The sequence below is a fragment of the Gracilinanus agilis genome, chromosome 1 (genome assembly GCF_016433145.1).
Source record: "Gracilinanus agilis isolate LMUSP501 chromosome 1, AgileGrace, whole genome shotgun sequence".
Lineage (NCBI taxonomy): Eukaryota > Metazoa > Chordata > Mammalia > Didelphimorphia > Didelphidae > Gracilinanus > Gracilinanus agilis.
Genome location: NC_058130.1, coordinates 723307802 through 723321049, shown reverse-complemented (window position 1 = coordinate 723321049; position 13248 = coordinate 723307802). Strand labels below are relative to the sequence as shown.

Genomic DNA, 13248 nt, shown 5'->3' with positions numbered 1-13248 from the left:
CCTTGCGCTCAGTGTCTGTCCGCGATCTATTGGCTCCTGAGGTCTGAGTTCTGGTTTTTTCCAAGGTCAAGCCCCCTGGTGGACCCCCTTGCTTGATCCTCTGCTGGAGGTTCCTTTACAAGTCTCAGGGCGCTGCTTCCACAGTCGTATACCTGTCCACACTGGTTCCCCACTTAGGCTTTAGTTCCTGGCTGTGTCTGCCTCCACCCACGCCTCCTCAGTGCCTGCGTTCTCAGCCTGCGCTCTGCGCCCTGCGTCCTGCTCCCGCGCTCAGATTTCGCCTGTGTTTTTTGGCTTAATGGGGTCCTAAGTCTTGCTGCTCTCAGGAACAGGCCCCGGAGCTTCCAATGACTCGATGAGTGCCCCAAACTTGCTCTATTTCTTTTTAGCTGGCTTCGGAGCTGTAGATGTTGTGTGTGGAGGGGGTGGGGGTGGGGTGGTTGCTCAGCCCGCGATTTAGTGAGGGCTGTTTCACCCCTTTATAGCATGGAAATGCCTCGATTCCACGTACCTTCCACGCTGTGCCCTGTTGTGGGGTTCCTCCGTTTGTCTGGACTTGTTTTTATGTCCCCTTGAGGAGTTTTGTGTGTTTTGGTCAGGAGAGGTTAAGAGCTGCTTCTTACTCTGCCGCCTTCTTAACCCCGAAAAAACCTATAAACACTTTTGCACAAATAAGTCGTTCCCCTTTTTCTTTGATCTCTTTGGAATACAGGTCCAGCAGTAGTATTACTCATCAAGGAGTATTCACAGTTTTACAGCACTTTGAGCAGAGTTCCAAATTGCATTCCAGAATGATTGGATCAGTTCACAACTCCATCAACAATACATCAGTGTCCAAATTTTGCTATATGTTCTCCAAGAACATTTATCACTTTCCTTTACTGTCAATATTGGCTACTCTGATAGGTGTGAGGGAGTACCTCAGAGTTGTTTTAATTCACATTTCTCTAATCAATAATGATTTAGAACATTTTTTCATGATACTAGGGAACTTTAATTTCCTTACCTGAAAACTGCCTGTTCATATTCCTTGACTTTTTGTCAACTGAGGAATGACTTGTATTCTCATAAGTTCGATTTAATTCTCTATACATTTGAGAAATGAGGCCTTTATAAGATGAATTTGCTATAAATATTTTCCCCCAGGTTGTTGTTTTCCTTCTAATCTTGCTTGAGTTGGTTTTGATTTTCAAAACCCTTTTAAATTTACTATGATAAAAATATTTATTTTACATCTTGAAATGTTCCCTATCTCTTGTTTGGACATAAATAATCACCTTTTTCATAGATCTGACAGGTAAACTATTCCATGCTTTCCTAATTTGCTTATAGTATCACCTTTTATGTTTAACCATATACCCATTTTGACCATATCTTAATAAAGGGTGTAAGGCATTAGTCTATACCTAATTTCTGCCACACTGTTTTCTGTTTTTCCTAGCAGTTTTTGTCAAATAGTGAATTCTTATCCTAAAAGCTGGAATCTTTTGATTTTATCAAACGTTAGATTGCTATGGTCATTTATAACTCTATATTGTGTACCTAATCTATCCATTGACCCACCATTCTATTTCTTAGCTAGTATCAGATTATTTTGGTGATTACTGCTTTCTAATACAGTTTGTTGGTTACATATAGAAATATTGATGATTTCTGTGGGTTTATTTTGTATCCTGTGACTTTGCTAAAGTTATTATTTCTACTAAATGATTTAGACTTTTTAAAGTCAATTCTCTAGAATTCTCTAAGTATATCATTTCATCATTAGAAAGCTATAGTTTAGTTTCTTCATTGCTTATGTTAATTCCTTCTGTTTCTTTTTCTTCTCATTGCTATAGCTAGCATTTTTAGTATAATTTTGAATTGTAGTAGTAATAATGGACATCCTTGCTTCACCTCTGATCTTATTGGAAAGGCTTCTAGCTTATTTCCATTACAGAAAACACTTCCTGATCATTTAAGATGGATACTACTTATCATTTTCAGGAAAACTAATTTAATTCCTATGCTCTATAATGTTTTTAAAAATAGGAATAAGCATTGTATTTTGTCAAAATCTTTTTCTACATCTATTGAGATAATCATGTGATTTCTGTTTTATTTGTTATTGATATGGTCAATTATGCTGATAGTTTGCCTAATATTGAATCAACCGTGAATTTCTTTTTTTTTAAACATTTATTAATATTCATTTTTAACATGGTTACATGATTCATGCTCCTACTTTCCTCTTCACCCCCCGCACTCCCCCTACCCATGGCCGATGCACATTTCCACTAGTTTTGTCATGTGCCCTTGATCAAGACCTATTTCCAAATTGTTGGTAGTTGCATTGGTGTGGTAGTTTCGAGTCCACACCCTCAGTCATGTCCACCCCAACCCATGCGTTCAAGCAGTTGTTTTTCTTATATGTTTCCTCTCCTGCAGTTCTTCCTCTGAATGTGGGTAGCATCTTTACCATAAATCCCTCAAAGCTGTCCTGGGTCATTGTATTGCTGCTGGTACAGAGGTCCATTACATTCAATTTTACCATAGTATATCAGTCTCTGTGTACAATGTTCTTCTGGCTCTGCTCCTTTCACTCTGCATCAGTTTCCGGAGGTCTCTCCAGTTCACATGGAACTCCTCCAGTTTATTATTCCTTTTAGCACAATAGTATTCCATCACACGCATATACCACAGTTTGTTCAGTCATTCCCCAATTGAAGGACATACCCTCCTTTTCCAATTTGTTGCCACCACAAAAAGCGCAGCTATAAATATTTTCGTACAAGTCTGTTTATCTATGATCTCTTTGGGGTACAAACCCAGCAATGGTATGGCTGGATCAAAGGGCAGGCATTCCTTTATAGCCCCTTGAGCATGATTCCACATTGCCATCCAGAATGGTTGGATCAGTTCACAACTCCACCAGCAATGCATTAATGTCCCAATTTTGCCACATCCCCTCCAGCATTCATTACTCTCCCCTTCTTTCATTTTAGCCAATCTGCTAGGTGTGAGGTGATACCTCAGAGTTGTTTTGATTTGCATTTCTCTAATTACTAGGGATTTGGAACACTTTCTCATGTGCTTATTGATACTTTTGATTTCTTTACCTGAAAATTGCCTATTCATGTCTCTAGCCCATTTATCAATTGGGGAATGGCTTGATTTTTTATACAATTGCTTTAACTCCTTGTATATTTGAGTAATTAGACCCCTGTCAGAGTTTTTCGTTATAAAGATTTTTTCCCAATTTGTTGTTTCCCTTCTGATTTTTTGACTACATTGTTTTTGTTTGTACAAAAGCTTTTTAGTTTAATATAATCAAAACCATTTAATTTACATTTTGTAATTTTCTCTAACTCTTGCTTGGTTTTAAAGTCTTTCCTTTCCCAGAGATCTGACAAGTATACTATTCTGTGTTCATTTAACTTATTTATAGTTTCCCTCTTTATATTCAAGTCGTTCACCCATTCTGAATTTATCTTGGTGTAGGGTGTGAGATGTTGATCTAAACCTAATCTCTCCCATATTGTTTTCCAAATTTCCCAGCAGTTTTTGTCAAATAGTGGATTCATGTCCCAAAAGTTGGGCTCTTTGGCTTTATCATACACTGTCTTGCTGATGTCATTTACCCCAAGTCTATTCCATTGATCCTCCTCTCTGTCTCTTAGCCAGTACCATATTGTTTTGATGACTGCTGCTTTATAGTATAGTTTAATATCTGGTTCTGCTAGTCCCTCTTCCTTCACATTTTTTTCATTATTTCTCTTGAAATTCTTGATCTTTTGTTATTCCAAATGAAATTTTTATAGTTTTTTTCTAATTCAGTAAAGAATTTTTTTGGTATCTTGATAGGTATCAACCGTGAATTTCTGGCATGAATCTTACCTGGCCATAGTGAATGATCTTTGTGTTGTGTTACCATAGTCTACTTGTGAGCATTTTATTTAAAATGTTTTGCATCTATAATTATTAAGGAAATTGGTGTATAATTTTCATTCTCTGTTTTTGCTCTTCTTGTCTTAGGTATCAGCACCATATTTGTTTCATATTTGTACAACTCCTTCTTTGCCTATTTTCCCAAATGATTTATATAGTATTAGTATTAATTATTCTTTTAATGTTTGATAGAATTAATTTCCAAAGCCATCTGATCCTTGGGATTATTTCTTAGAGAGTTTCATTGATGACTTGTTCAAATTCTTTTTCTTAGATGAGCCTATATAAGTATTCTATTTCCACTTCTATCAATCTTTCAATTCATATTTTTGTAAATATTCATCCATTTCACTTAGATTGCCAAGTTTATTGGCATAAATTGTTCAAAAAAAGCTCTTAGTGATTGCCATAATTTCCTTTTCATTGGTAGTGAATTCACTTTCATTTTTGTTACTAGTAATTTGATTTTCTTCTTTTCTTTTTTAAATTATGTGAATTAATGGTCTATATTTTCTTCAATTCCTTTATAAAACAATCTCAGTCTTATCTGTTAGATCAGTTGTTTTCTTACTTTAAATTTTATTAATGTCTTCTTTGATTTTCAGAGTCTTCAAGTTAGGCTTTAATTGGGGATTTTGAATTTGTTCTTTTTCTAGTTTTTTTTTTTGAGTTGCATACCTGATATATTTATCTGCTTTTTCTCCATTTTATTGATGTAAGCATTTAGAGATTTCCCTCTAAGTACTATCTTGATTGCATACCGTAAATTATGTGTTACCTGATTGTTATCATTCCCATCAGTGAAATTACTGATTTTTAAATGATTTTCTCTTTGACCCACCAATTCTTTAGAATTAGATTATTTAGTTTACAATTAATTTTAAATTTGTCTTTCCATGGCCCCTTATTGATTGTAATTTTTATTGTATTATAATTTAAAAGGATGCATTTATCAATTCTGATTTTCTGAATTTGGTTGTGACATTTTTATGCCCTAATACATGGTCAGTTTTTGTGTAGGTAACATGTATCAGTGAAAAGAAAGTATATTCCTTTCTATTTCCAATTTAAATTTTTCCAGAGACCTGTTAAGTCTAACATTTCTAAAATTCCATCTTTCTCCTTACTGTCTTTTTAATTTTTTGATTATATTCATCTAATTCAGAGATTGGAAAGTTGAGGTCCCCCACTTGTATAATGTTATTATTTCCTCTTGTAGGTCACTTAATTTTTCCTTTAAAAATCTGTATGCTATGCCTTTTGATTAATATATGTTCATTACTGAGATTACCTCATTGTCTATGATACCTTTTATCCGTACACAATTTCCTTCCTTATCTCTTTTAATTAGCTCTATTTTTGCTTTAGCTTTTTCTGAGATCATGATTGTTACCCCTGATTTTTTTAACTTTAACTGAAGCATCATAGATTCTCTTCAAGCCCCCTTACCTTTATTCTGTTTGTCTCTCTGCTTCAAATGTATTTCTTGTAAACTATATGTATATATATACATATACTAAAAACTTAGGATTCTGTTTTTTAAGCCATTTAGCTATCTGCTTCCATTTTATGAGTTCATACAATTCACATTCACAGTTAAAATGACTGGTTATGTATTCCACTCTATTTCCTCTTCTAACTGGTGAAATTCTCTTAGAAACTTTATGTGCCTAAGCCAGGAATACTCACTCTTTCACTCCTCCTCTTTGCTTCTTCATGGAAATTCTTCCCTTTACACTCCTTTGTAGGTCTCTTGAAGATGTTTTTTCTCATTAAAATAAGAATTCCTTGAAGTCTGGGCTATCTTTTTTCTTTTATCTGTATTTCTAGTTCTTTGTACAGTGACTGTCATATAGCAAGTACCTAATAGATTATCTATCTATCTATCTATCTATCTATCTATCTATCTATCTATCTATNATAGATTATCTATCTATCTATCTATCTATCTATCTATCTATCTATCTATCTATCTATCTATTTTTTATTACATAGCATAGATCTCTCATTGCTTCTCTCCCCCCCTTTAGCTGCTATCTCTTATGACAAAAGCTTCTTAAGAAGAAAAAGAATAAGAGAAGCAAGAGAAAAGAAAGAATAAAAGAGAAATAAGAGAAAGCATCAATAAATTGAAAAAAAATCTGACATTATATGTCAGCCTTCACCCAAGTTTATCCTTTTCCCACCAACTTTGCTATTATAGATAAAATTATCTACTCATATCTTTTATTGCAACCATACATCTTTGTAATTTAACACATCCATTTTTGATTATTTTGAGATTTTTGTTCTCCCATTTACATTGTTATGTGATTGTTTATTTTGTTTTCTTAACTCTATTCACTTTATTGTTATCAGTTCATGTAAATCCATACTTTTCCTTATTCACCATACTTATAATTTCTTATAGCCCAGGAACATTCAATTACATTGATACACCACAGTTTGTTTAGAGATTGCCTAATTGAATGGCATTTACTTTCTTTCCAGTTCTTCACTACCACAAAAGTACAGTTATCAATATTTTGGTGTACATGGAGACTTTTTATTGTCATTGACTTTCTAGGATCATATGTCTAGCAATAGAAATTACTTATAAAGGGGTAAGAATATTCTAGCTACTTCATTAACATAATTCTAATTGCTTTTAAAATGGTAATAATTCATAGTAGACATGTTACATGCCATGTACATAGTTTATATTTACTATATACTAATATATACTAATGTACTATATATTAATCCATAGTATTCAAGGATAGTTAATTTAATTGAACCAGCAATACATGGGTGTTCCTTTCTTTCTACAATTACTGGTTCTTTGGAAAAATTATTTTTCTTGGGACCTTAAAACATTCATTCTCCAAATGAATTTTATTATCTTGTCTAACTCTATGAAGGATAGTTAAGTGGTGTAGTGGATAGAGTGCTGGACTTGAAGTCAGGAAGACTCATTTTCCTGAGTTCATATCTGACTTCAGACTTTTATTAGCTGGGTGACCTTGATCAATTCACTTAGTCCAGAGATGGGCAAACTTTTTAAAGAGGGGGCCAAAGGAAAGGAAATGCTCATCTGTCAGTCTGTTTCTAAGGAAACTCTTTTGAAGTTTCATTGTATTGTATCCTACTCATTGTATTTGTCAGATTAGGAATAATGTCTCCCAGCTGGATAGGACATTTCAGGGGGCCACATCTGGCCCGCGGGCCATAATTTGCCCATCACTGACTTAGTCCTATTTGTTTTGGTTTCCTCATAGCAATGGAAATGGTAAACTACTTCAGTATCTTTGCCAAGAAAACCCAAATAGAGTCATGAAGTGTTGGACACTGTTGAAAAATGACTGAACAACAATAAGAAAAAAACTATGTAGTGATTCTCCCATTTTAAGACAAATTGAGAACTAAGAAGGTTAGTTTAGGGGTCACAGAGCTAGGAAGTGGTAGAAGAAGGTTTAGAATTAAGCAACCTGACAACAGGTTCTATATTCTACCCATACATTACACTGCCTTGTGTGCAAGTCAAAAGGTGAACAAATTGAATCTCACATTAGAAAAGAGTAATTGTGAACCTTTTTCTTGGAGTAGCAGGGTTGTTTGTGAGAGTTCATGAGGCTATCTCACAGTCACAAAGAGAGCTCTAGTTTTCTGGTAAGGAGTACCCTCAGGCCCCCTTTCATGTCAGTGTTCCTCAGGCTGTCGATGAAAGGGTTCAGCATGGGGGTGACCACCGTGTACATCACAGCTGATGCTGTGTCCTGATTGGCTGTGTGGGTAGATTTGGGACTGAAGTACACTCCAATAAGTGTTCCATAGAACAGAGACACCACAGTGAGGTGGGAGCCACAGGTAGAGAAAGCTTTCTGCTTCCCTCGGGCAGATGGGATCCTCACTACAGCCAAGAAAATGTGAATGTAGGAGATTAGAATGCCAATGAAGGGAATAATGGTAGTCAGTGTCCCCACTGTGTACACCATCAAGTCATTAATGAAGGTGTCTGAACAAGCCAATTTTATCAAAGCACTGAGGTCACAGAAGAAATGAGGGATTTCAGTGTGGCCACAGAATGAAAGCTGGGTCACAGAGATAGTATGAATGAGGGCATTAATACAGGGCCAGAACCAGGACACTGAGACCAGAAGGGCACAGGTCCTTGGGGTCATGATCATACTATAGTGTAGTGGGGCACAGATAGCCACATAACAGTCATAGGCCATCGAGGCAAGAAGAATACTGTCCAGTCCTGCAAACCAACTGAAGAAGAATGTTTGTGTTAGGCATGCAATGTAAGGAATTGCTTTGTTTCCAGATATGTGACTTGACAGCATTTGGGGGACAGTGGTGGATGTAAAGCACATGTCAATGAGGGATAAGTTACTGAGGAAGAGGTACAAAGGAGTGTGGAGGCGGGAGTCAGTTTTGATGGCCAGAATGATGAGCAGGTTCCACATCACTGTGATCAGGTACATAACCAGGAACATGAAGAACAAAAGCTTCTCTTGCTCTGGATTGTATAAAAGGCCCAGGAGGACAAACTCAGACACTTCAGACCAATTTCCCCCTTCCCTGGGTCTGTTGGGAAGCATATGAGGAAAGGAGATGAAACAAAAATTTGAAATAGTCCATTCAAAGTTAATTGGAAAAATCTTGTATGAATAAAATCAGTGGAATCAGAATTGGAAGAGAAATGGGATAGTGGAAAAATATTTTAATATTATGGTTATTAATCTGATTTTCAAAACATACAGGATATTGAGAAGCAATGCATAATAGGAGGGAAATTCTGTAATAGATTGATGATTGAAAGTATGAAACATTTTTCATAATAGGAATTAACTCTAAAGATCATGCTCCAGAACACTAATAATAGAAATACAAATGAAAAGAATTCTGTGATTTTACTTTACACCTTGAAAACTGGCAGAGATGACAAAAGATAATCAATTGGTGACTCTCCTGCTCTTCTCCAAATCATCTAATATTGAGACAATCTGTTTCCCCTAAAATGTGGGTGGCATTAGCATTTTTCAGTTGCCTGAGGAGTTGAAACAGCTTGCAAATTTAAAAATGGTCAGATTGAGGCATGCTCTGGCTTTCTTTTGGTGTTCAGAGAGAATGGCTGATGGTCATGTTGACTCTCAGAGAAAATGCCTTAAATTGACTGATTTCTCACTCAGTGGGGATGGTGGGTGGACAGTTATGTTTTCTGTCAAAAAGAAAGGACTACTTTCTCCTCCATTCCTCTTTTAATCCTTGGTCACAAGAAATGGGATGGGTTGAAGCTTTGTATTTGTTTTGATTCATTCATCTTTCTCAGTTTTAGGTGTAGTCAGTGGAATTTCTCCTTGCCTCAGGAGTTCATAATATGATTACCTTGGAGATAGAATTTCAGACTAGATGTGTAGATAGCCAGGCTATCAGAGAAGTCTTCAGAAGGCAGAGTCCCAGACCAGAAAGGAGCTTTTGGACTTTGACTTGGTAAGATTATGCTATATAAGAACTGAGCTAAATTGTGAACCTAAACCCCTTCTTCTCTCCAGAGTATTCTGTGATGCAGGGAAGAATTATGCTCCCAGGTTTTCTTGGGAATGTTTGTGCATGAATTCTTGCTATATAAACTAGTCCATACATAAAGGTAATTATAATTTCAAAACACAAATAATTTGTTTCATTTTTCAGTGTCTTATTTCCCAGTTTTTTTGCTCTTCCTGTAACTCTATTCATAATCCTTGTGCTTTAGTACTGGCAATGACCCATTCCTTGAATATTCTGCCTCCTCATTTCTGCTTGATTGAAATCCTAGTTTCCATTTGAACTGAGTTTTAACTCTTTATTTGAAGTCTAACCAGCTTTCCCAGCCACTAGCATTCTAGTCTCCTCTCTCTCTCAAGCTAACTTTTATTCGTTTTTGAATTTATTCTATCTATATCTCTTTACATGCATTGTCATATCTCTAGTTAAAATGAAAGCTTCTTCACAGCAAGGACTTTCACACTTACCCCTCCCCCCTTGATTCTCCAGAATTTTGTACTTTGTCAAATAATAATTGTTTCTGAGGTCCTTTCTACTTCTAACATTTAGCGTCCAATGTTTTTAGATTTCTTTACCTACATTATGTGTATTAAAATTGCTTTCAATATTAACATTCTAGGAACTATATGTGAGAATAATTTTGAATTCTGACATTCTATTTCCTAAATTTTAAAGTCCTTCCCAATTTGAACATCTTATGTTATAGGATGTTGTTTGGTGAATAAGTGAGTCAATTAGCATTCATTACTATCTTTAAGGAGTTGAGCTTTGAAATAAGTCAAGGAAGCTAAGTATGTGGAGTTGAGGATGGAGAGAGTACTAGGCATGGTGGTTAGCCAGCAGAATTGCTCAGATTGCAGAGATGGAGTGTCCTGTGTGAGGAATTGAAAGGAGATCAGTGTCACTGAATCACAGATTACTTGGCAGACATTAAGTAAAAAGATGAGAAATATAGGAAGGACCTAGGGTATGAAGGATTTTAAATGACAAAGGGAAGATTTTACATTTAAACCTGGAGGCATTAGAAAGTCACTTGAGTTGATTAAATAGAAGAGCAATATGGCTAGATCTGGGCTTCAGGAAGATTAATTTGACAGTTGAGTGGAGGACATATTGCAATAGGGAAATACTTGATGCAGGGAGACCAACTAGCAGGCTATTTTCAGTCTAATGCAGCTCTGAAATTTCCATATGACATATTTTATATGATGAGATTTCCTCTTGCTCTATTTATATTTGAACTGCTTTCTGCCCCAGAAATTTTGTATTCTATTTTCCAAAGGTTCTTCCAATTCTGATGTTCTATATTCTCAAATATTTTTTAGTACTAGAATTCTAAGATTCTATGACATTCTATAATATTGCTTTGAGAATTTCCCCTTGAAAATAACAGACAATTTTCTCTGCAGATACACTTACTTGGCATTTTATCTGGGTCTCTTATTCTTTTTTTGAAGGACCCAGTCCTGCTGGTTTCCTTGGTCCTCTTCTCACAGCTGAGAATTTTCAACAGGAACTTTCTGTGGGCTTTTCCAGGAGAAACAGGGCTTGAGACTTTGGCTGAAATGATGTTTATGAGAACAGAAGTCTCTTTGTCTCTGACGAATGGCACAAGGAGTGCCAAGACTCAGGGTTCCAATTCCCTGAGCTCCATATAAGCAACAAGTACCAACTAATTGTCCATCCTGTACTCCATACCCTTTTGGATCAGCTTCCTTTGGGTAAAAAAATGACCTAAATTGTTCAGTTTATTTTCACCATGCTGCTATTTCAGAAATTCCAAGAGTTCTTTATAATTTTAACTCCCTTCAAAGGAGATATTGTATAGCAGCATGGAACACTGGAATTGAAATGGGTCTTGGAACACAGAACCTAGGGTATCAGACCTTAAGATATATTATATACTTAATCCTCATGTCAGAGGTTCATTTGAGATGCCACATCACAAGATCACTTATCTAGAGTTGGAAGGTACATCAGAGACCATCTATATAGTCCAAACCATTCATTTCTGTATAAGAGAAACTGAATTTTGGGAAGATTAAATGATTTGAATGATTTGCCCCTAAGTCTCAGTAGGTATCAGAGCTAAGTTTCAAACCTACATCATCTGACTCTAAATTCTATGCACTTAGAACTCATATCAGAGTCAATATAAAGTAGCATCAATTAGGGACATTCTTCCCCTCCCCTTACCTAATCTCAATTACTTATTGTATAGTCTGGGATGAGGATCCAGTTGGGCTCTTTGAAGGCTGCCCTCCATATTGTTGCACCCCTTTATGTAGACTTATATTGTTCAATGTTGATGATACTATTTTTATTATGATTATTATAGTTCTCCTAATTTCCCAAAGAGAGGTAGCTGCTACATTCAGAATCCCTGCAAGCTCATGGCAGACCCCAAGACACAATTTCTGTGCACAATTGCCTTTTTATCTTTTAGAAATTATCTTTCTAAAAATTCCCCTTAACTTGACTTATTTTCAGTGAAAAAATTATAAATAAATTTAAATCATTGTCTTTAGAAGTTGATTATCTATAATATTGTTATTATATAAGTTGTTCTCCCAGTTCTTCTAACTCCACTTTGCATCAGTCCATACAAATATTCCCTTATTTCTTTGAAATCATCCCCTTAATTTCTTCCAGCAAAATAGCATTCCATCACATTCATATACCATAACTTTTTTTAGACATTTATTAATATTCGTTTTAAATCTGTTTACATACTTTATGCCCCTACTTTCCCCTTCACCCCCCCCCCTGCTCTCCCCCCACCCATGGCCAACGCGCATTTCCACTGGTTGTAACAAGTGTCCTTGTTCAGGGTCTATTTCCCATTCATGTCCGCCTCAGTCCATGCATTCAAGCAATTGTTTATCTTATATGTTTCCTCTCCTGCAGTCCTTCCTCTGAATGTGGGTAGCATCTTTACCATAAGTCCCTCAGAGCTGTCTTGTGTCATTGCAGTGCTGCTGGTACAGGAGCCCATTACATTTAATTTTACCATAGTATATCAGTCTCTGTGTACAATGTTCTTCTGGTTCTGCTCCTTTCACTCTGCATCACTTCCTGGAGGTCTCTCCAATTTGCATGGAACTCCTCCAGTTTATTATTCCTTTTAGCACAATAGTATTCCATCACCCGCATATACCACAATTTGTTCAGCCATTCCCCAATTGAAGGACATCCCCTCATTTTCCAGTTTTTTGCCACCACAAAAAGCGCAGCTATAAATATTTTCATACAAGTCTGTTTATCTATGATCTGTTTGGGGAACAAACCCAGCAATGGTATGGCTGGATCAAAGGGCAGGCAGTCTTTTATAGTCCTTTGGGCATAGTTCCAAATTGCCAGCCAGAATGGTCGGATCATTTCACAACTCCACCAGTAATGCATCAATGTCCCAATTTTGCCACATCCCCTCCAACATTCATTACTCTCCCCTTCTTTCATTTTAGCCAATCTGCTAGGTGTGAGGTGACCTCAGAGTTGTTTTGATTTGCATTTCTCTAATTATTAGAGATTTAGAACACTTTCTCATGTGCTTATTGATACTTTTGATTTCTTTACCTGAAAATTGCCTATTCATGTCTCTTGCCCATTTATCAATTGGGGAATGGCTTGATTTTTTATACATTTGCTTTAACTCCTTGTATATTTGAGTAATTAGACCCCTGTCAGAGTTTCTCGTTATAAAGATTTTTTCCCAATTTGTTGTTTCCCTTCTGATTTTGACTACATTGTTTTTGTTTGTATAAAAGCTTTTTAGCTTAATATAATCAAAAC

The 13248-nt window shown here is 36.0% G+C and overlaps 1 protein-coding gene across 1 annotated transcript; it reads right to left on the bottom strand.

Annotated features, from left to right (window-relative positions):
* Positions 1 to 7550: 7550 nt before the first annotated feature.
* Positions 7551 to 8510, bottom strand: LOC123256761 (olfactory receptor 1361-like). Its single transcript, XM_044685324.1, has one exon. The coding sequence runs from the start codon at positions 8508 to 8510 to the stop codon at positions 7551 to 7553; it is 960 nt and encodes a 319-aa protein (XP_044541259.1).
* Positions 8511 to 13248: the final 4738 nt, after the last annotated feature.

What these genes read in the sequence shown, in the direction of transcription:
- LOC123256761 (XM_044685324.1), bottom strand. Translation starts at nt 8,510, where the DNA reads ATGCTTCCCAACAGACCCAGGGAAGGGGGAAATTGGTCTGAAGTGTCT.